This window comes from Astatotilapia calliptera, chromosome 23 (assembly GCF_900246225.1).
Source record: "Astatotilapia calliptera chromosome 23, fAstCal1.2, whole genome shotgun sequence".
NCBI classification, from domain to species: Eukaryota; Metazoa; Chordata; class Actinopteri; order Cichliformes; family Cichlidae; genus Astatotilapia; species Astatotilapia calliptera.
In genome coordinates, this window is record NC_039323.1 from 25,268,277 (window position 1) to 25,288,597 (window position 20,321).

General features: G+C 41.9%; 1 protein-coding gene across 1 annotated transcript in view; it reads left to right on the forward strand.

Annotated features, from left to right (window-relative positions):
* aox6 (aldehyde oxidase 6) overlaps positions 1 to 18,259 on the forward strand; it is a 31,895-nt gene extending 13,636 nt beyond the window's left edge. Inside the window, exons 6-34 of the mRNA XM_026158183.1 lie at positions 1,419 to 1,480; positions 1,577 to 1,654; positions 2,463 to 2,543; positions 2,669 to 2,813; positions 2,995 to 3,087; positions 3,222 to 3,373; positions 5,126 to 5,219; positions 5,295 to 5,404; positions 5,555 to 5,739; positions 5,826 to 5,988; positions 6,065 to 6,142; positions 6,227 to 6,396; positions 8,185 to 8,311; positions 8,393 to 8,515; positions 8,691 to 8,787; positions 8,851 to 8,975; positions 9,101 to 9,234; positions 9,560 to 9,647; positions 10,241 to 10,327; positions 10,412 to 10,603; positions 10,686 to 10,913; positions 11,376 to 11,471; positions 14,012 to 14,215; positions 14,286 to 14,338; positions 14,416 to 14,530; positions 14,644 to 14,709; positions 16,780 to 16,968; positions 17,062 to 17,229; positions 17,501 to 18,259. Of these exons, the coding sequence (XP_026013968.1) occupies positions 1,419 to 1,480; positions 1,577 to 1,654; positions 2,463 to 2,543; positions 2,669 to 2,813; positions 2,995 to 3,087; positions 3,222 to 3,373; positions 5,126 to 5,219; positions 5,295 to 5,404; positions 5,555 to 5,739; positions 5,826 to 5,988; positions 6,065 to 6,142; positions 6,227 to 6,396; positions 8,185 to 8,311; positions 8,393 to 8,515; positions 8,691 to 8,787; positions 8,851 to 8,975; positions 9,101 to 9,234; positions 9,560 to 9,647; positions 10,241 to 10,327; positions 10,412 to 10,603; positions 10,686 to 10,913; positions 11,376 to 11,471; positions 14,012 to 14,215; positions 14,286 to 14,338; positions 14,416 to 14,530; positions 14,644 to 14,709; positions 16,780 to 16,968; positions 17,062 to 17,229; positions 17,501 to 17,551 (3,554 nt within the window). The 3' untranslated portion in view covers positions 17,552 to 18,259. The remainder of the gene's footprint in view (positions 1 to 1,418; positions 1,481 to 1,576; positions 1,655 to 2,462; positions 2,544 to 2,668; positions 2,814 to 2,994; positions 3,088 to 3,221; positions 3,374 to 5,125; positions 5,220 to 5,294; positions 5,405 to 5,554; positions 5,740 to 5,825; positions 5,989 to 6,064; positions 6,143 to 6,226; positions 6,397 to 8,184; positions 8,312 to 8,392; positions 8,516 to 8,690; positions 8,788 to 8,850; positions 8,976 to 9,100; positions 9,235 to 9,559; positions 9,648 to 10,240; positions 10,328 to 10,411; positions 10,604 to 10,685; positions 10,914 to 11,375; positions 11,472 to 14,011; positions 14,216 to 14,285; positions 14,339 to 14,415; positions 14,531 to 14,643; positions 14,710 to 16,779; positions 16,969 to 17,061; positions 17,230 to 17,500) is intronic.
* Positions 18,260 to 20,321: the final 2,062 nt, after the last annotated feature.

The following is a 20,321-nucleotide window of genomic DNA, read 5'->3' on the forward strand; positions in this document are numbered from 1 at the left end:
CTATCCCTGCGCAAATACTTTTTGTGTAAAGCTTATTTATTTTTAAAAACATTTGAAGATGATTAATTAAAGGCCGGTCGAAGCGGGCACGCTCCGTTTTGCATAACTATTTTCAATCCCGGTAGAATTGCAACCACATAAGCTAGCGGAATAATTTTTTTTCTTTTTCTTTTTTTTGCATAAAACCGGAGGACTTGCATCTCATGCATTCAGCTTGCGCTAGGTCATTTCCTTCCACATATAGCTTTGCAAAAAATTGCATAAAAAGCACTTGCAGCAACAAAAACATAATATTCCAGAAACACGCTTTGCCGATCCGATCAGCTGTTCAGAACACTTCCTATGCTGGAGTAAATGTTAGCGCGAACTATCACATGTCCGCCATCGACTGCCAAAACCAGAAGTGACGTCATTTTCATGGGAAACATAGTTTTTCCCTACAGGGAATTTAATAAGATTTATTGTTGTTTATAAAAGTCATGTTTGACTTTATGCCTTTCTGTATGGTTCCTGGGATGCTTAGAACTCAAATTGCACTGCTGGAAATGGTTTATTTTGATGCACATGCGGTTTTGTTTTGTTTTTGGTTTTTTTTGCAAATTTGCATTATAATAATTATTTTCCTGGAGTATATAAAAATTGGTGTATCTCAAAAATGAAACTATGAAAACACTCAAAATAAATTCCTGTGGTTGGAAACTATTTTGTGCAACTTTTTGCATTTACAGTTTTGAGGGATAGACCTCTGAAATTTCTCTAACTAGAAATATGTAGAAAAACAAACAAAATAAAACAAAGATGATTCTCAATTTATTTTTTGTAGTTTATTGCACTTTTTTGCAATTTATGTAGTTACTATGGACTTAATACATACATATTTTTGAAATTTGGGATATAACGGTTGTATTGATGTATAGCAACTTGAAATGCTCCCAAAAACACTAGTGTGTTTATTTAAAAAAAAAAAAAAAGAAAAAAAAAAGTGAGCTCTGGCGGACTTGGTTCTATGGTGGGCCTTAAAGGGTTAAGTCTTGAGTTGCATCTGCAGGTGTTCTTGAGGCCCTCTCCTCTCCGTGAACGTGGCATTTCGGCTTCATGCCTGGACAGCAAACTAGTTACTCTTAAAAACTTGTGGTGAAAATCTGTGTCAGACCTCACTTGGACATCACAGTTAGGGAAAATGTTTTATACAGTAATATGAGAGAGGGTGGGAAAATTGCATGAGAGCCTGCCTTGTAGTTGATGTATGTTCCTACCCTCATGTGTGATCTGCAGGTAGTGAACAAAGCCAGGTTGCAAAGAGTAGCTGGAGTCGCACGTGTTTTTATAATTCACGGCTTCTTGTTGGGGAAAACTTTGATATGTTTTGATGACATTTATCATCGAAGTAAAATGAACTCACTGTGGCGTTTCTTCAGGTAATCTGTGTCGGTGTACCGGATATCGACCCATTGTGGAAGGCTGCAGGACCTTCTGTCAGGTACACTCTAATTTAGGCAATTTTTTTCACATTTATATAAAAAGAGAGAAATGTGAGAACACGAGTATAAACAAATTGATACGTTGATGCCAACAGGAAGCCAACTGCTGCCAAGCCAATGGTGCTGCAAACTGCTGCCTCAATGGAGAGAAAAATGGTGATGAACCTGAGCAGGTGAACCTGAGTTTTTTGTTTTGTTTGGTTTGTTTGTTTGTTTGTTTTTTGGGGGGGGGGGGGTTCTCTTGTTTTCCTCTCATTTTACTGCTGCTGCTTTTAATGAAGCACATTCTTCTGACCTTTAACTGCTCAATCAAGCCATTAGCTTTGGTTTTGCTGTTCTTTTTATGCACTGCTCTTGAACACCTGATCAACAGTGTAACAGTCAGTTAAACTTCAAGGACATCAGTGTCCATCTTTATGCTGAGGGGACCCTGATTCATCAGAGTACAGGACAAAGCCCGGCTTTGTGTGGCCAGAGTGTGTAGGCAGCTCCTGGACGAAGCATTGATTGGCCTTCACGTTCCTCAGACCAAAAGCCATGTGAGAACCTCAGAGACTTAATGAGTCAGTGCCTCAAACACTGCCACGTGGAGCCACAGACAATTCAGGAGTTCAGTGATGGCCTTGCCTAGGTTTCAGAGGAGATTCAAGATTCTTTGGCACATGCATAGTTATACATGTGACAAAGCATGCAGTGAAATGTATCACGACACGCTGTGCAAAAAGGGAGAGAACATTATATACATGAAGTAAAAATGCTGTACGTTCTGGTTTAGGAACCGCATGACTTGGGGATAGAAGCTCCTCTTGAGTCTTTGTCCTTGCCTGGATGGTGCGGAACCTTCTGCCTGATTGCAGAAGTTGGAACAGATTGTTCCTGATTCACCACAGTCTCTTTGGGAGCATGCTGAGGTTGTCAGGGGTGCATGAGGGCACACGGGGGTTAATCCGGGTTTATTTCTTTCTGTTTTCTTGTCTGCAGGAAAAGCCTCAGCTCTTTGACAAACTGGATCTTCTGCCATTGGATCCAACACAGGAGCTGATCTTCCCTCCAGAGCTGATTGTAAGTCATCAAAGGCAACACGAGGAAGGTCTTTAAAATTCACACTTACATCCTGGTTTGGTGCAGGAGTATCTAAAGCTCCAGTTAAACTATTGATGCTACAGTAATGTCCCTTTTCACTACAGCTGATGGCAGATACAACGAGCCCTCAAACACTCACCTTTCATGGGGAGAGGGTCACCTGGGTGTCTCCGGTTTCTCTGGAGGAGCTGATCCAGCTCAAGGCCAAACATCCCAAAGCTCCCCTGGTCATGGGCAACACCAACATAGGTCAGCAGAAAACACCCTCTGAGGTGTTTCTAACATGATTTAAAGAGTGGAAATGGAGAAAAGATTTTTCTTTGTCATTATTTGATCAAATTCAGGTTTCTAAACAAGATCAATTACTGGTTAGACTCCTGCTTTTATAAAGTGTATCGTTTTAACCCGCTGTATTTGCTTTGTGCTGAAGGTCCAGACATGAAGTTCAAAGGCATCCTACATCCGCTGATCATCTCTCCAACCAGAGTGAAGGGGCTGTTCGAGGTCTCTCAGACGCCACAGGGTGGGTAACCTACACCTTCAGCTGAGGCTCCAGCCCTCTGTTGGTGTTCATGCACAGACAATGAGTTTATTTTAGGGTGTGCAAGAGGTATTTAAAGGAAAGATAAAGTTGGTTAATGTGCTTCCTCTCTGCAGGCGTTTGGGTGGGAGCGGGCTGCAGTTTGTCTGAGCTTCACTCTGTCTTGGAGAAGCTGGTTCCTCAGTTCCCGGAGGAGAAGACTGAGGTGTTCAGAGCACTGAACCGGCAGCTGGGGAACCTGGGAAGTGTGCAGATCCGAAACGTCGCTGTAAGGAGAAATCGCACATGTGCAATTGATTGTTATTATTTGTGTTTTACTTCATTTCTAGATTTATTTTCCCCCCTCCTCCACATCCTGTTTCCATCGCTTAAATTAACCCTTGCTGTAGCACTAAGAGCAAAGAGCAAGAATTAAAAGATTCATAGGATTTTGTTTTAACATCATCCTGATGCAGGATCCTCAGTTGATATTTGCTCATATTTATTTGAACATTTAATACATCTTGTTTGAGATGTATTCATATTATTTGTAACTGGCACTGTGGTTTCTTGCTTATGGAACATAGACTTAAGTTTGAATAACGTGGACTGCTGCTTTGTGGACACTGCATCAGTGCTGGTGCGTTCCTCTCACCACATGTTGCATTTTAGCCGAGGGCGAGCAGAAAAGGCTCATTGTTTTTGTGAAATATGAAACTCCCTGATGAAGGCTTGTGTGCAGAAGCCTGTTGGAGTTCATCCAGTTGAGCTTGACTAAAGCATGAGAATGAAGCCATTTTTAAATGATTTTTAAGCCTGTAATAATAATAATAATAATAATAATAATAATAATAATAATAATAATAATAATAATAATAATAATAATAATAATGGATTGGATTTATATAGCGCTTTTCAAGGCACCCAAAGCGCTTTACAATACCACTATTCATTCACTCTCACATTCACACACTGGTGGAGGCAAGCTACAGTTGTAGCCACAGCTGCCCTGGGGCAGACTGACAGAAGCGAGGCTGCCATATCGTGCCATCGGCCCCTCTGGCCAACACCAGTAGGCAAGTAGGGTAAAGTGTCTTGCCCAAGGACACAACGACCAGGACAGAGAGCCCAGGGATCGAACCGGCAACCTTCCGGTTACAGATGCGATTCCCAACCCCCTGAGCCATGGTCGCCCATGTATGTACCCATCTATCTGTTTTCAATGTCACAGGGCCAACATGTAGACGACCGTTCATGCTCACATTGACATCTTTAGAATCACCAGTTAACCGAACACCGTGCATGTTTTTGGGGCTCTGGGAGGGAGTCGGAGTGAAACCACACAGACTTGGTAAGGACAAGCAAACTCCATGCAGAAAGACCCCCACTGTAGATTCTAATGCAGGACCTTCTTGCTGTGAGGCGATGGTGCAAGTATTGCTTTTGTTGCATATAAGCTTTTTTTTTTTTTTTTTTTTTTTTTTGCTGAGCTGTAGTGCTCTGCACTTATTCCAGAAGGTACTCTGAGCCCGTTGCTCATTTTACAGGGCCGATCTGTAATGGCTGCAGCTGCCGCGCACGGCTGTGACTGGGGTGTCAGGAACCGGTTAACAATAACCAGTCAAACAGTTGCTGCACAACATCAAAAAACCAACACCACATTTAAATTTCCCATAGAACTGAAAGTAAAAAGCTCCTAAGATGTTACGTTTCATGCATCGGTCTAACATTGTTTAAATGGTGCCTGAGTGGCCAAAGCTGAGGGCACAGCTGCTCTCATGCTAGCTCAGCCAGTGAAGGTCTACTGCAGATGATGAGAAATACTACTGCAATATAGTGAACGTTTCCTCATGGGTCAGACGTCATGCAAAAAATCAGCTAGACAAAGAAGAAATATCTTCGCTGTGGGCATGAGGGGGCACTGTAAGACAAAAAGAGGGCTGGCTTCAAAGAAACTAGAACTCAAAGCCTTGAATTAAAACTTAAACTGATTATAATCTCCTCTCGTTTCTGAGTACAAGTTTAATGTGTCTGCATTTAGTCTCTGGGAGGAAACATCGTGAGTGCGTACCCCAACTCGGACCTGAATCCCATTTTGGCTGCCGGCAACTGCAAAGTCAGCGTGATTTCCAGCGGTGAGTCAAAAAAAAAAAATATCAAGATGAGTGATGAATAAACAAACTGCAACTTGAACTCTATGAATTCACCAGGAGGAAGACGAGAGGTTCCCCTGAATCAGGACTTCTTCGTGGGATTTGGGAAAGTCATCCTGCAGCCGGAGGAGATTGTCGTCTCCGTTTTCATCCCCTTTTCCAGAAAGGTACACCAACTTTATTCTTTATTTGTAAGAACATGCTGCGTCTCCTCCACACTGGTGACACATATTTTACTGTGTGGCTGTGAGCGTCTGTCATAGATTATGTGCTAAAGAGAAAACGATTACTAGTGCTGCACCTCGTCTCACCTGCAGGGGGAGTTTGTTCAGGCTTTACGCCACGCACCGAGGAAGGAGGCCTCCTTCGCCACCGTGACAGCCGGGATGAGGGTGATGTTCTCAGAGAGCTCCAGAGTGGTTCAGGATGTCAGTATTTACTACGGAGGGATGGGCCCGACCACAGTCAGTGCAGCCAAAACCTGCCAGGCCATCATCAGGAGGTCTCTTTGTTTTCCCCTCAATTTCCGCTCTCTACTTTACTTCATTACTTTCTCACCTTGTGCTGATTTGCTTTTCTTCCCTTCAGGCCGTGGGACGACGAGACCCTCGGCCAAGCCTACGACATCCTTCTGGAAGAGCTGGCCCTCCCTCCTTCAGCTCCAGGAGGGAAGGTGGAGTTTCGTAGGTCTCTGACTCTTAGTCTGCTCTTCAAATTCTACCTGGAGGTCCTGCACAAGCTGAAAGCAATGGTAAAAAGAGATCTACTTTAAAGAAATAGTGCAGGGTAATGTGGTAAATCCAACTGACTTAAATGTGTTTTTACAGAATGTGATCACAGACGAGGTCCCTGAGAAGATACAACCTTTACCCAGAGAGATCCAACCTGGCCTGCAGGAGTTCCAGGTTACAAAATGGCTTTCAGAATGGTTTAACTCAAAAGCAGATGTGCTTTCTTCATAAACACGACTACTTCCTCTTCCTCATCAGCCTGTCTCAAAGGACCAGAGTAACCACGATGCAGTAGGGCGTCCCATGATGCATCGGTCCGCCATCAGCCAGGCCACAGGCGAGGCTGTGTACTGCGATGACCTCCCAAAGATAGAGGGCGAGCTCTTCCTCATGGTGGTCACCAGCTCCCGACCACACGCTAAGATCACGTAAGCACCAAATGGCAACGCCAACAAGGAAAAGCCAAAAACTACAGTTCCTCTAATGGCCACAGGAGGTGTCTTGTTCATGATCACAAGTAATTATGGTCCCTTCACACAGGCAGCACTAAAAAGCAGATTCTTCTGTTGCTTGCACTGCATAATAGGTTTCCTGCTGTGTCAGCAGGACTTCCACAGGGCTGTGGACTGACATACATTTGCGCGAACAATAGAAATGCAAAATAATGGATGCATACAGGAAACATGAAGACCATGATCAGCTGCAGGAAGTGACAGGAAAGGCAGAGCAATGCAGCCAGATGGACACAGATTTGCTTAACCTTTAAAACGTTAGCCTTAAAACATGGCTTCCACATCAGCAATGCAAAGCTATCTAAAAACCTGTATTCTATCCAAAGACCACCAGATGGCGATAGCTGAGCGATGACCTCTAGGTTTTGTTGTGTGTGTGCTCCTGGTCATGCTTTGTTTCCAAAGACAGATGGTGTCACTAACAAAAAGACAGACAGCAGATCTGGCGATGTTAATACTTTCATTGGGAGTCACTGAGATTACAAGGCAGTGCATCAGGGGGCCAGATGATGGTTTGCACATATGCAGAGGAGGGATGGTGGATATTCTGGACATGGGATGTTAAAGAAAATCATGCCTGTGCAGTTATGAAGGAGTAAAGTTACATTTTGTCTCTGGCTGTAAAGATGTTTAATTCTGCTTTAAAGTCAGGCATTTTAACATGGGACTCTATGGCGACTGACTCATGCTTGGAGTCCGCCTCAAGTGGTCACTAGAGGAACTGCAGTGTTTGGCGCATTATTGTTGGTTTCACTTTTGCAATCAACATTAGGGTTGGGCGATATGTAAAAAAAAAAAAAAAAAAATTCCAACCGGCAATTGTGAGTCCAGCAATCGTGGGCGATATATTCGCGTATGCGCAGACTTTTTGATGGGCGGAGCAATGTAATCATGCATGGTCATCACGATTAAATTTTTTTTAAACACACTCGACCCATCTGGAGCACAGAACGGACGAACTCCCAAAATGCATTGACGGAGACATTTCAGGGATTTTGAGTCAGTCTGCGCTCCAGCTGGCTTAATTGTTAATCGCGTCAAGTCGTGTTAATTCGTAAAAAAAAACACTAAAGAAAAAAGTTGCCAATGTTTGTTTTGTTTTTTTTTGTTTTTTTTGTTTGTTTGTTTTGTTTTTTTTTTTGGGGGGGGGGGGGGTGTTTGGGCCAGATGAAAAAGGATGTAATCAAAGCAGTGTGCTGCTTGTGCAGACGTATAGTGCGAGCAAAGCACTCAAACACGACTAACTTACATGAGTATGTACGTGTCCACCATCCGGCTGAGTATGCTTGGCTATCACCAGCTTCTGCAGCTCCATCAACAAGCATTTGGGCGCACTCTGAAGAGGGTGCAGTGGCTCGCAGTTGAAAGAGGGTGCTTTTAAAAAAAAAAAAATACACAAATTTTTATTTTTTTTTTGGGGGGGGTTCTGTTGACTGCTTCTATTAGCTCCATCATTCTTAGCAAACTCACTCATGGGCAAATAAATAAATCACCCTGGTAAACTTCTCAAACACGACTAACTTGCATGAGCGATTGGACTAATGTTCATCCAATCGCCCCACCCTAGTCAACATAGACAAACTTCACTTTGGAGCTTTTGAGTTTCATTATCTTTAAATAACGAGCTTTAGTGCATTTACATTAGGAAAAAGAGGCTCTTTCTGGTGTTTTCATGCTGATATTTTGATGTTTGCTGTCTGACAGAGGGCTGGATGTGAGCGAAGCCCTACAGCTTCCCGGCGTTGTCGACGTCATCACAACCAAAGACATTCCCGGGAAGAAAGTCCGCACATTTTGCGGCTATAATGAGGAGCTGCTTGCCGAGAGCGAGGTAGAGCCTTCTGCGCACCCGCTGCTCTTTACTCACATTTAAACACTAATGGGGAAATTACGACACTCACCATATCTGCAGGTGTCGTGCATCGGTCAGATGATATGTGCGGTGGTCGCCGACACAAAGGCGCACGCCAAACGAGGAGCAGCAGCTGTAAAGATCAGCTATGAAGACCTGCCCGATCCCATTTTCACGATCGAGGTTTGACTTTTTACCCTTTGAGCATCTGCATCATGGGGAATACTATAGTTTGAGTAGTAAAACTGTTTCTGTTCCTTTACATCGGGGTGTTTTGCTCTGTTTTTTGATAATTCACTGGAGAAAATGCTAAAAGTGCAGATGGGTAAACTTTTCAACGTCACACTTTTTGTGACAGGAAGCCGTCGAGAAGTCATCTTACTTTGAACCACGACGTTTGCTTCAGAGGGGAGATGTGACTGAAGCCTTTAAAACTGTCGACAAGGTTTATGAAGGTAAAAGTTGTTTGAGAACAACGTCTGCTTTTTCTTTTTAAACTCTGCATGTTTTCTCCTCAGGGGAGATTCGAATTGGAGGCCAGGAGCATTTCTACATGGAGACGCAGAGCATGCTGGTGGTTCCCGTCGGCGAGGAGATGGAGTTCAACGTTTACATCTCCACTCAGTGGCCAACTTTGATTCAGGTAAACGGAGCAGGTGTGTGTCAGTGAACCTGAGAGTTACTCAGTGAGTAATGGCTCACCAGTGCTCACATGTTGAACATAAAAGACAAGTCAGAGCTGCAGGTGGGTTGGATCTCTCTGTGCAGGATGCTGTTGCCGAGACATTGAACATCGCATCCAACAGAGTCACTTGTCATGTCAAAAGAGTGGGCGGAGCCTTTGGAGGGAAGGTCACCAGAACCTCAGTTTTGGCTTCTATCACCTCGGTGGCTGCTTGGAAGTGAGTCCAAAGGATTAGCAAGTCTTTCACACAGGCTGGTCGGTAACCTCCAAGCCACAAATATCTGACAGAGGCCGTTCACTTTCAAAGTAAAAGGTCTACGTTACCAAAGCAATTGCAAGTAGGTTTTTGTTTCAGCACCATCTCTGTAGCCACTGGCCAACTAGTGGGGAATACAGCAATTTCCTTAACAGCTGGCAGTTGCTAAGGGTCGCTTACCTTCACTCTCTGGACCTGTGTTACTGAGGCCTGAAGAGACATTAATAAAGAAAAAGAAGCTGGAAAGTTCTTACATTTTGTTTTCTTTTATTATAACTGTTTAAAGGACCAATCGTGCCGTCCGCTGTGTCCTGGAGCGCGGCGAGGACATGCTCATTACAGGAGGCCGACATCCCACCCTGGGAAAATATAAGGTACAACCAAGCGCACAGGATATACCTTCTAATTTTTTAGGTGTTGCCCACTGTTTTGATTTTATTTTATTTATTTAGTGTTTAAGAAAATTACTTTTGAATTTCAAATATACTTGGTATCGTTATTTATTGGTTAGGATTCTGAGTGTTTTGTGTGAGGGGAGCCTTCCAGCGCTTTAATTATTCAAACAGTGTGATGTAAGACAGAACCAAGGTGCAGCAGAGTCTGCAGAGAGGTTTGTGTTTGTCTCTCAGCTGTAAAGGCTGATGTGGTATTGTCTGCACTCTACCGAGCAGGCGTGAAACGTGGATGCCTAAGTTTGTGACTCCAGTAACTCAAAGAAGCGATGTAGGAGTTTTAAATCAATACCATAGGTGTATCTACTAGGAGGTTGAGCGGTAGCTCCAGTATTTTTTGTAAAGAGTTGTCTTACATTTCTTACTTTCTTGGTGGTTTACAAATGTGGGCTTTAAAGGATTTCATCTTCAGTTTTGAAAGGTTGTGACCAAAAGATCTTTAAACTTTTTAGTTTTAAAGGCATTGTTGACTTGTGTTCGTCATCATCCTGGGAGTTGACTGCTGTTTGTTTCAGGTGGGTTTCATGAATGATGGGAAGATTGTTGCTGCAGATTTCCAGTTCTTTGCCAACAGTGGCAACACTGTAGATGAGTCTCCCTTGGTAAGTGGAAAAAGGAAATGCTACTGGAGATAAATGTAAGTGAAACGCCAAAGAACGTAAGAGTGGATTTTGTGGTGTTTGCAGGTTGCTGAGAAGATGGTCCTCCACATGGACACCGCGTACAACATCCCCAATCTGCGAGGTCGCGGCACCGCATGCAAGACCAACCTGCCATCAAACACTGCCTTCAGGGGCTTTGGGGTGCCCCAGGGCCTGCTGATCGTGGAGAACATGATCAACGACGTTGCCATGGTGTTGGGATGCCCCGCCGACAAGGTTCCGCCCCAACCTCTCCTGCCACGAGCTCGACCGGGTTTACAAAACAGCATCTAATTAAATGTTTAAAATCCTTCATCAGATTCGGGAGATGAACATGTACAGGGGCCCTTCGACCACCCACTACAAGTTTGAGTTCAACCCCGAGAACTTGCTGCGCTGCTGGGAAGAGTGCAAGCGCCGGTCTGACTACAGTGCCCGCCGTGGCGCCATCGAGCAGTTTAACGAGCAGAACCGCTGGAAGAAGAGGGGGATTTCCATCATCCCCATCAAATATGGCATCGCCTTTTCAGATGGCTTCCTTAATCAGGTCTGATCTTATTCTGTCCCCGCAGGCTTGGAGTTTCCAGAGTTTTGTGCTCATGTTCACAAGTTTTTGCTGATGTGAAAGTCAGCAAAAACTTTGCCTTCATTGTTGGCGCCATACAAAAAGAAGCCATATCTAGTAATAGATCATGCAAAAGGGCATGGAGAGAGCTGCACAACACTGCATGACACCCTGTGATGTCACAATGACTCCGTGAAGTCTTGCAGAATGACACACTGCAAGAATATATCTTAGATTTTTACAGCTTACAGAAGCCAAAGAGCCAATTCTGCTCAAGTCCTGTGTGTAAAGACAAGAGCCTGTTTCAGGGTCTTTATGTTTGTGTTTTTTGGGTATTTTTTTTTTTCTTTGTAGTTGTTACTGCTGTGGCTGCGCGACTGCAGGTTGCATGCAGTCAGCTCAGTAGCCGCTTGCTTCTGTTTAGTTCAGTTTTGTTTGTGGCAGGCTGCAGCTTTGGTCCACATCTACAAAGACGGTTCGGTTCTGGTGAGTCACGGTGGGACGGAGATGGGTCAGGGAGTCCACACGAAAATGCAGCAGGTACTGTGTGAAGCACCTCACTGGAAACGACAAAAAAATGTGTATATAACAAAATATCATGTATTTGTGTATTTTAAAAAAAAAAAAAAAAAAAAAAAAATGCACTCCAAAAGGTTAACTTAAATTAACTAGAAAGTGCATTTTCTGAAGAAACTGCAGTGTGAATGCTTGAATCTGAATGTATGCACTGAAATGAATTAATTGCTGAATTTTGAGTTAAAAATATTGAATGAGATAAAAAAAAGTCCGAATTTAACCTGAAAACAAAAGTGCTGAACTGCTAAAAGCTGAAGGTTACACAGAAGAAGAAGTTGGAAAAAAGCTGAAAATGTTTTAATTGTAAATTAGAAAAACCTAAGAAATGAGAAAAGAACATTTAGAGTCAGAAAACATCTGAATGAATATTAAAAGGTCATATTCTTTGAATCACTGAATGACTAAAATGTGATCCCTCCACTTGGACCCACACAGTTTAAAAAGTTTACATCTCTGAGCTTTGAAAGACAAGATGTTGGAAAAAGAACAACGATGGCGACGTTTTGAGGGTAAAATGATGGCTTTAACACTGTGGACACAGCAGCAGTTGAAAGAGAAGTGTTTAAGATGAATCTTGGTACAGTGGCAGAGAGAGCTCGTTAAGCAGGCAGGTGTGAGCCTGGTTGCTATAGTGACCGCACCCAATGGCTCCATACACACGGACACAGACATGCGCCTCACTTTTGCTGCTTAAAATGAACAGAAAAGTCAGGCCGAAACAAATCGTTCCCAAATGAAAAGTAAAAGTCGTATTGACAAAATTCTTTCACCGTGAGCGACAGCAGCTTCTAGTCTACCAAATTCTCAGTTTTCATGTCTGTGGAGTTTATTATATGGACGTGGTGACAGTGGAAAGACACCATGCTCTTCTGATTTTCAAACGAACCTTCTGAGCCATTTTAACATTAGAGTCTATGGAAGAGTTGGAGGGAGGAGGCTGTGCATTGGTGACATTTATGAAAGAACCATAACACCTAGTACAATAGTAAACACATTGGATGAAAGAGGACAGCGATGGCTACGTTTTGAGGGTAAAATCATACCTGTAGAGCAAACGCTGCAGACACAGCAGCAGTTTTAAAAAAGATTTTAAGATTAATTTTTTTGCTCCTCTCACTCTAGCAGTTGAGCTGTCTCACTCTAGCCCCAACATTCCGTCCCATACACACCCATTATAAATTTTGAAACGGGTGAAAAAACATCATGAAACTTAAACTGGAACTGAAGAAAAAGTATAATAGATATTGAAAAGATAAATACAAGTTGAATAGTTGAATGTCTTGTCTTCGTTTTAAAGTTTGAATGGTGGCTCTATGTCAATGTATGTGGAAGTAGTAAGAGTTTAAAAATGAGTAAGTTGAATGAGAATTTGAAGGGTCTCCCCATTGAAATACATGGGAAATTTTTGTTGAATAAAGTTGAATAAAATTAAAAATATAAATGTTAAAAATGAGAAAAATAGAAGCAGTCATGTCCAAAATAATAGGAATCTAACGATGTTTGAATGGTTTTTCTAAGTTGAACGGTTTTGAAGGAGTTAGATGCCAAAAAACGTACGGAATATGGAATAATAATAAAGATTTGAAGAACAATACTGTGAATGCTTTTCAAGCATTCACACTAATTAGTGTTAATGTATGCATGTAAAAATCTTATAAATATAATAAGAAACACATGTTGAGCTATATAAATGTACAATGTAAATATATAAATGGAGTACATGGGGAAAAAAATAGCATGTCGAGATGTATAAATTAGGAATATGTTAAAAATAGTTAAATAATAAAATCATTTTGTGCATCAAAATCAAGAAATAAGCATAAAAAGACTTAAAGAATCACACGATAAATGCATTTATTTTAATGCTATTTAAAAGATAAGAAGACAATTGTTGGGTGGATTAAAACAACAACAGCTTAACGGTATTGCTGCATATTGCATTAGAGCCTTCCAGTTTAATGTTTAACACCATTATATTTGGATAATCTGCGTGAGATAACTGTAGCACTGAAAACATGTGAAGGCAACAGACTGGTGAAGCGGTAGACACGATTTTTATTTTTACCTGCTTACAAAGGTTTACCTCCCGTTATGCTCGCTTCCACCATCGTTTTGCCACAAATGCAAAAAGGGCACCAATTCTAATTTATCCGCCACTGAAAATAGTTCCCGAGAGTTGCACTGTTTGAGGTGCAAATTTCACCGGCCAGGTCGCACCACGGGACATCTGTGGCTGCAATGAGCAGGTGTTAATTATTAGCTTATGTATCAGAAATGTTCAGTAAACTATTTTTGGCTTTTGGGGGGGTTTGGTTGTAGTTTTGAGACATTTGCAGATATTGACGTTAAGAGGATGAACATTAAAAATACTGTAAAGTTTGTGTCACTGCTGTTTTCGTTTTGTTGGTCTGTCTTTGGCCAGATTTGTGCTTCAGTATTATTACAAAAAAGCAGAAAAACACCAGATTTATGCCTTTTGGGGTCTGGCTTTTTCTGTTTGTTAGATTGCGAGCCGGGAGCTTCACATCCCGCCCTCAAAGATCTACATCAGTGAAACCAGCACCAACACCGTTCCCAACACTTGCCCATCTGCTGCGTCCTTTGGTACCGATGCTAACGGCATGGCGGTCAAAGATGCCTGCCAGATTCTGTACCAGCGACTGGAGCCAATCAGAAAGAAGAACCCCAAAGGAACCTGGGAGAGCTGGGTACGAAAATCCTTGAATGATGTTGTTAGATTTGGAGCATTTAAATAACATAACTTTTCTTTGAACGCAGGCCAATAAAGCATTTATGGAGAAGATCAGTTTGTCAGCGACTGGATTTTACAAGTATGATAGAAATCTCCCCCCACACCCATAATGGATGAAGTAGCAGTAAGTGACTGTATCTTCCTGTTTGTCCTCAGAGGTCCTGACCTTTACGTCGACTGGGACAAGATGGAGGGCCAGCCTTATGCTTACTACACCTACGGAGTGAGCTGCTCCGAGGTGGAGCTGGATTGCCTCACCGGAGAATACAGGGTCTGTCTGAACGGTCTCGACTCTGAATGCCACTTGCTGCAAACAGAAGGAATATTGCCAGAAAATAAAGGAATCCTTTTTTAGTTTTCTTTTCATGTTTGTGCTTCTTGCAGACGTTGAGGACTGACATCGTAGTGGATATCGGCAAAAGTGTGAACCCATCTGTGGACATGGGCCAGGTCAGACCTACGGCCATTTTACATCTTTGCATGACTGCCTGGCAGTTGTTTCAGTGTCATTAACCAACACAATGTAAACAGCATGAAAAAGACTGGAGCCAGAATTTGTGTTCTTGAGAAATAGTTCTCTGGGCTTTCTGAAGGTCTGCCAGAGCAGTAAAATCATACCTGCACAGAAAAACACACAGTGGAGCACTATCAGTCATGGATTGGCCTCCCCAGAGCTCGGACCTCAACATTATTGAAGCAGTGTGGGATCATGTTGACAGAGAACATAACAAAAGGCAGAAACATCCAAAGAAGAGCTTTGAATGTCCTTCAAGAAGCCTGGAGAACTATTCCTGAAGACTACTTAAAGACTAGGGCTGAGTATCGTCACTGATTTCTAGAATCGATTCGATTCCGATTCAAAAGGTCCTGAATCGATTCGATTCAGTTTGATTTGAATCTGGGAAATTTTGCCTCAGTCAGAAATATTATAATTCAGATCAGTACATTTACATATTTTTGTATCTATAAAAAGGAAGCTGACACTCGCAAGACTTTATCAAAGGTGTGAGCGTCACAGCAGAGGCCTTTGTGTCAAAGTAGCTGAAGATAAAACACAGAAAAACATGAGGGCGATTTTCCTGGCCTGGGATTTTATAAAAATATTCTGCAGTACATCGAAAACGAAAGAAAACCATTAATCAGCTTATGAACATTACCTCTGAAGTTACAGTGGTTTTATTAGAGACACGGCTGAGCGTTTTGCATTTTGTATAATTTTACAAAGTTTAAATCTGTTCAGTATAGAACAGCAGAAATTAGGTTTTCTTTTTGGAAGTGAGTAAAAGGAAAAGAAGAAAAACATCGGCCGACAGCGCTGTAAACAACAGTCTTGTGCGTAACAAGCAAGCGAATAATGCAGAAAACAGATTTCAGGGATAGACGGGAAACTGTTCTTGAAGTACAGAGAGGGAGAGAGAGAGAGAGAGCTGTGCATGAAGTGTGGGTTGTTTTTTGTTTGTTTTTTTGTTTGTTTGTTTTTTTTGTTGTTTTTTTGTGGTGGATGCAAAACAGTAAAAGTCAGAGGGAATTCAAAACGATGTTTATGTGAAGCTTAGTTTGGATCTTCTTTTGCTGCTGGTTCAGTCAATATTGTTTGGAGAGAGATCAAACTAACAGCTTTAGAATCGGCGTAAACACAAAGCGCGGACCCGCCAAAACATCAGAATCAGCGAGCTGTCGGCTTTCAGCCCCGACCGTGTCCGTGCCATCGGTGAGAAAGCCACATCTCACTGATTTTGATCCGCGGGTCCGCGCTTTGTGTTTACGTCTTTGTGCAGAACCCGTGTAGCTGCTCTCATTTACCGTTTTAAATGTTTGGTGGTTGTCAAAATTTTGTGACGTTTCACCTGAGATTCTGGAATTTTGGGCAAAATACATTTGTATAAAACAATCGATTCAGGATTTTAATGAATTGATATCACGTTATCCAAGCCAGAATCCATCATTAAAACCCACCCTTATTAAAGACACGACAAAGCTAAGAGAGTTCAGAATGTGCTGAAGAATAAAGGTGGTCACACCAAATAAGTAATTCAGTTCAAATTATTATATAGTGCCAAATCAGAACAGCAATCCCCTCAAGGTGCTTTATATTGTAAGATAAAGACCCTACAATAATGCATTGAAACCCTCAGCAATCAAACAACCCACTGTGGGTAAGCACTTGGTGTAAATGGAAAAGAAAAGACTTGCTTTTTAACAGGGAGAAAACTCTGGCAGAACCAGGTTCGCGGAGGGCTGTCTGCAACCAAACCATGGCAATTTTAATCATTTAAAAAGGGGGAACCAGAGGTCCAGAGCCAAAAGTTACCTGAGCTGACCTTCAGGTTTGTTAGAACTGTTCAAACCCCCCCAGTCGATATGTATACTCAAGCCCGTTTGCACGGTTCAGTAAGTGGCTGCACCCATTTCACCCAGTGTTTTAAAACCTGAACAGCTGAATTTAGTTAAGTAAAAAAACAACTTTTAGCAGAGCGTAGTAATTAACGTCTCTCTCCTTGATTTCTTCCCTTCTCTCAGATTGAGGGAGCGTTCATGCAGGGTTTGGGTCTCTACACTCTGGAGGAGCTGAAGTTTTCTCCCTTCGGGCTGCTGTACACTCGAGGACCGTCTCAGTACAAGATCCCGGCGGTCTGCGATGTGCCGCTGCAGTTTAACGTCTACCTGCTGCCCGACTCTGACAACCCCTACGCCATCTACTCTTCAAAGGTCAGACACAAGGAGGAAGATTACTTCCAAACACCTCAGTCTTTTAGTTTTCTATTGTACTTGGTGCGTTGCTGATTTTTGTCTCCTGTGCAGGGTATTGGAGAACCCACCCTCTTCTTGGGCAGTTCGGTGTTCTTCGCCATCAAAGACGCCGTGGCTGCTGCTCGCTCCGATTCTGGTTTGAAGGGACCCTTTTCTCTAAACTCCCCTGCAACACCAGAGAGGGCCTGCTTAGCCTCTGCCTCCCCATTCACTCAGAAGGTAACTACACATGTCAGCTACACAATCTGGAGTTCGCCTAAACGGGACAGTTTGTAAACTTCAGGTCCTGTAACTGTAAATTTATGCTTACAGACAGGAAAGGTCGAGGAGTTCAGCTGTCACATAAACTTTAAGCACATTCTGCTCATATTAATGAGAGGCCACTGTGAGTGATGGCAGGAAGCTCATACCTGTGGGAATGATGATGGTGTGCAGAACTGTTTTGAAGACCAAAACTTTACACATTAATTCCTATTCTTTTTGTTTCCAGGTTCCAGCCAGCAAACCAGGGTCTTTCAAGCCGTGGGCCTTGGACATCTGAGACTGAATCAAACTAAAGATTTTAAACTAATCATTTTTAGCTAATATCAGGTGAAATTCACTTAGAGTAGCAAAAAATACCAGCCGCGGGGCAAAGGTGCTTTTAATCCACTTCAGTGTTTAACACCTTTACAGATTTTATTGTATCATTGAATTTAAGATTTCAGAAGCTAAACACAAATCACTGCGATGCACACGTCACACCTACCCACTGAGTCAAATACACACGGTTAACGCTGTTGTGCAGTCAAATTTCCTTTGATTTAAGACTGCATGTTTCACTTGCACAGAATCTGTCACAGAGTCCGATGATCATTTCTCTTCTTTTTCTTTTTTTGTGGTGGTCCACCACATGCACAGTGCAGTTAGTTTTTAATCTTTTATAGATATCTTTTTTTAGTTATTCTGTTACCAAATGTAACCAGAATTGTGGCCACTCGAGTGGGTTTCAGCCCGCAGACGTGTTCCTCATTTTTATTAATTTTAAACACAAAGAATCAACATTGTGATTGAATTAGATTTATTCTGTGTTATGGGAAATGCTCTGCCAATCAAAAATATACGTGAATGAGGTCGCTTTCTTGTTACCCGGAAGCATATCGCGCAGAGGAACGCGCACTCAAAAAAGGATCCCAACAAATTGGCGCTTTTGCGAATACGTTTGCTGATAGTAACACCATGTGATTCAGCTAATAACACAGGGATTTCATCATTTGTGAAGCCAGGCTGAAAACACTCAGCAATCTGTGCATTCACGACTGGATGTAATAGCTTAGCTGTAGCATTTGTAGCTGAGGGCTTCAGCTTCCAGGTAACAAGGAAATGACGTCATTCACGTAGATTACTGATTGGCAGCGCTAACTCGAAATTTCGAGTTGCTTTTCTCAGAATATTGAGTTAATAAATCGGAATTTTGAGAAAATAACTCGGAATTTTGAGTTATGGATCTTTTTTTTTTTTTTTTTTTTTTTTTTTTAAGTGGCGGAAACAGGCTTCCATAAATGTGAGACGATCGTCCACTTGATCTTTGGTTTTGTCTGAAGGCATTGATTTGTTTTGTGCTTGAATGCTTGATTTAGAAGGGAAAACATAAATTATGTTTAATAAAGCAAAGAAAATCCACCTTTTGTCTCTGTAAAACTAAGGATGAACTCAAAGTCACTTTAGAGACTAAGGCCATGCTGACTGGTACACGAGGATGATCACACCACAAGGATGATCTTCACTGGCTACAGCTGTTGTGCTGCTCATTAAAAGAAATGCCTAATCAGCCACTCACATGGCAGCAACTCTGCATGTTTAGGGACGTAGATGTGGTCAAGACGACCTGCTGGACTCCAAACAGAGCATCAGAATGGAGAAAAAATGTGATATAAGTGGCTTTGACTGTGGTGTGGTGGTTCTGCATATTTGAGCAGCTGCTGCTCTGCTCTTCCACACAACCATCGTAAACCTATCATAAATACAAATACTTTTTTTCTCTTTTCTTTCTTAAATTCTGCCATATTTGCCTATAACTAAAATATTTCTGTATATCAGGCAAATAACAAACTGAAGTCATGTTATATTACTAAAGTTTACCTGGCACAGTGTGAGAAATTAGTGAAGCACAACATTCAACCTCTAAGAAAATGATTTTCTTTAGGAATGTAGATAAATAACTGTAATTTGGCATCTTATTAGTTTTTATAAAAGTAAATTAAAATTTTTTTTTAGGGTGAAGTATTTCAATTAAAGAGCTTACAGAATAACATTTGTAATGGATTACTCACTACAGACGCTCTAACTGGGTTACTGGATTATTTGAAGGCAAAACTTTTATGTAACACAGACACTTGTGATTTATCGGAACAATACAACGTTTTTTTTTTTTTGTTTTGTTTTTTGTCTTTGGCTGAAACTTAATTAGAACAGCAGAATTTGTGTGCGTGTGTGTGTGTGTGTGTGCGTGCGTGCGCATCAAAGCTGGAAGTAGCAACTGCACTATCCTCGGGTGATTTCTGAATTCTGCATTTTGACGCTTTTTGTTTGCTGCCATCCTGTGTTTTGTTTGTTTTTCTGCACTAGAAAACACTGCATTTGAGTGATACTTTATTCAGCAGTTAGCTAGCTAGTTGGTAAGTTGCATCCATAAGCTGTACAGTATTACTTGTACAGTAATTGAATTTCATTCACCAACACTGCGTGATGGTGTTTGCCTCACAGCAAGTTGGATTATTTCTTTGATAATTATGTTAAAAAGGCTCAAATATGGCTGAATTGGCAACACAAAGGCTCGTTTCACCCTGTACCCAAAACACATCCTCATGATTCCCAAGACCTTTGGGAAAACATCCCGTGGACTGACTAGGCAAAAGCTGAACTTTTCTGGAAGGTTTGAGTCCCATTACATCAGACATAAAACAACTTCACAGCAACAGTCTGATGGTCTGGGGCTGCTCTGCTGCTTCAGGATGAGTTGCTGTAATTGATGGAACCATGAATTCTGCTCTCTACTAGAAAATCCTGAATGAGAATGTCTGAGCATTAGTTCATGCCCTGAAGATCAAGAGCACTTGAGTTCTGCAGCAGGACAATGACCAGAAACACACCAGTGCAAAAGTAAAAAATAAAAATCGAGGTTTTGGTGTGATCGGACACTGATAAAGGGAAAAATGTTAGAATATGTAGGGAACATGAAAGGGAATGTAATTTCACCTGGAAATATCAATCATATGTTTATTGTGTGCATATATGTATATGATAAATTAATAAATGAACCTATATGTAGT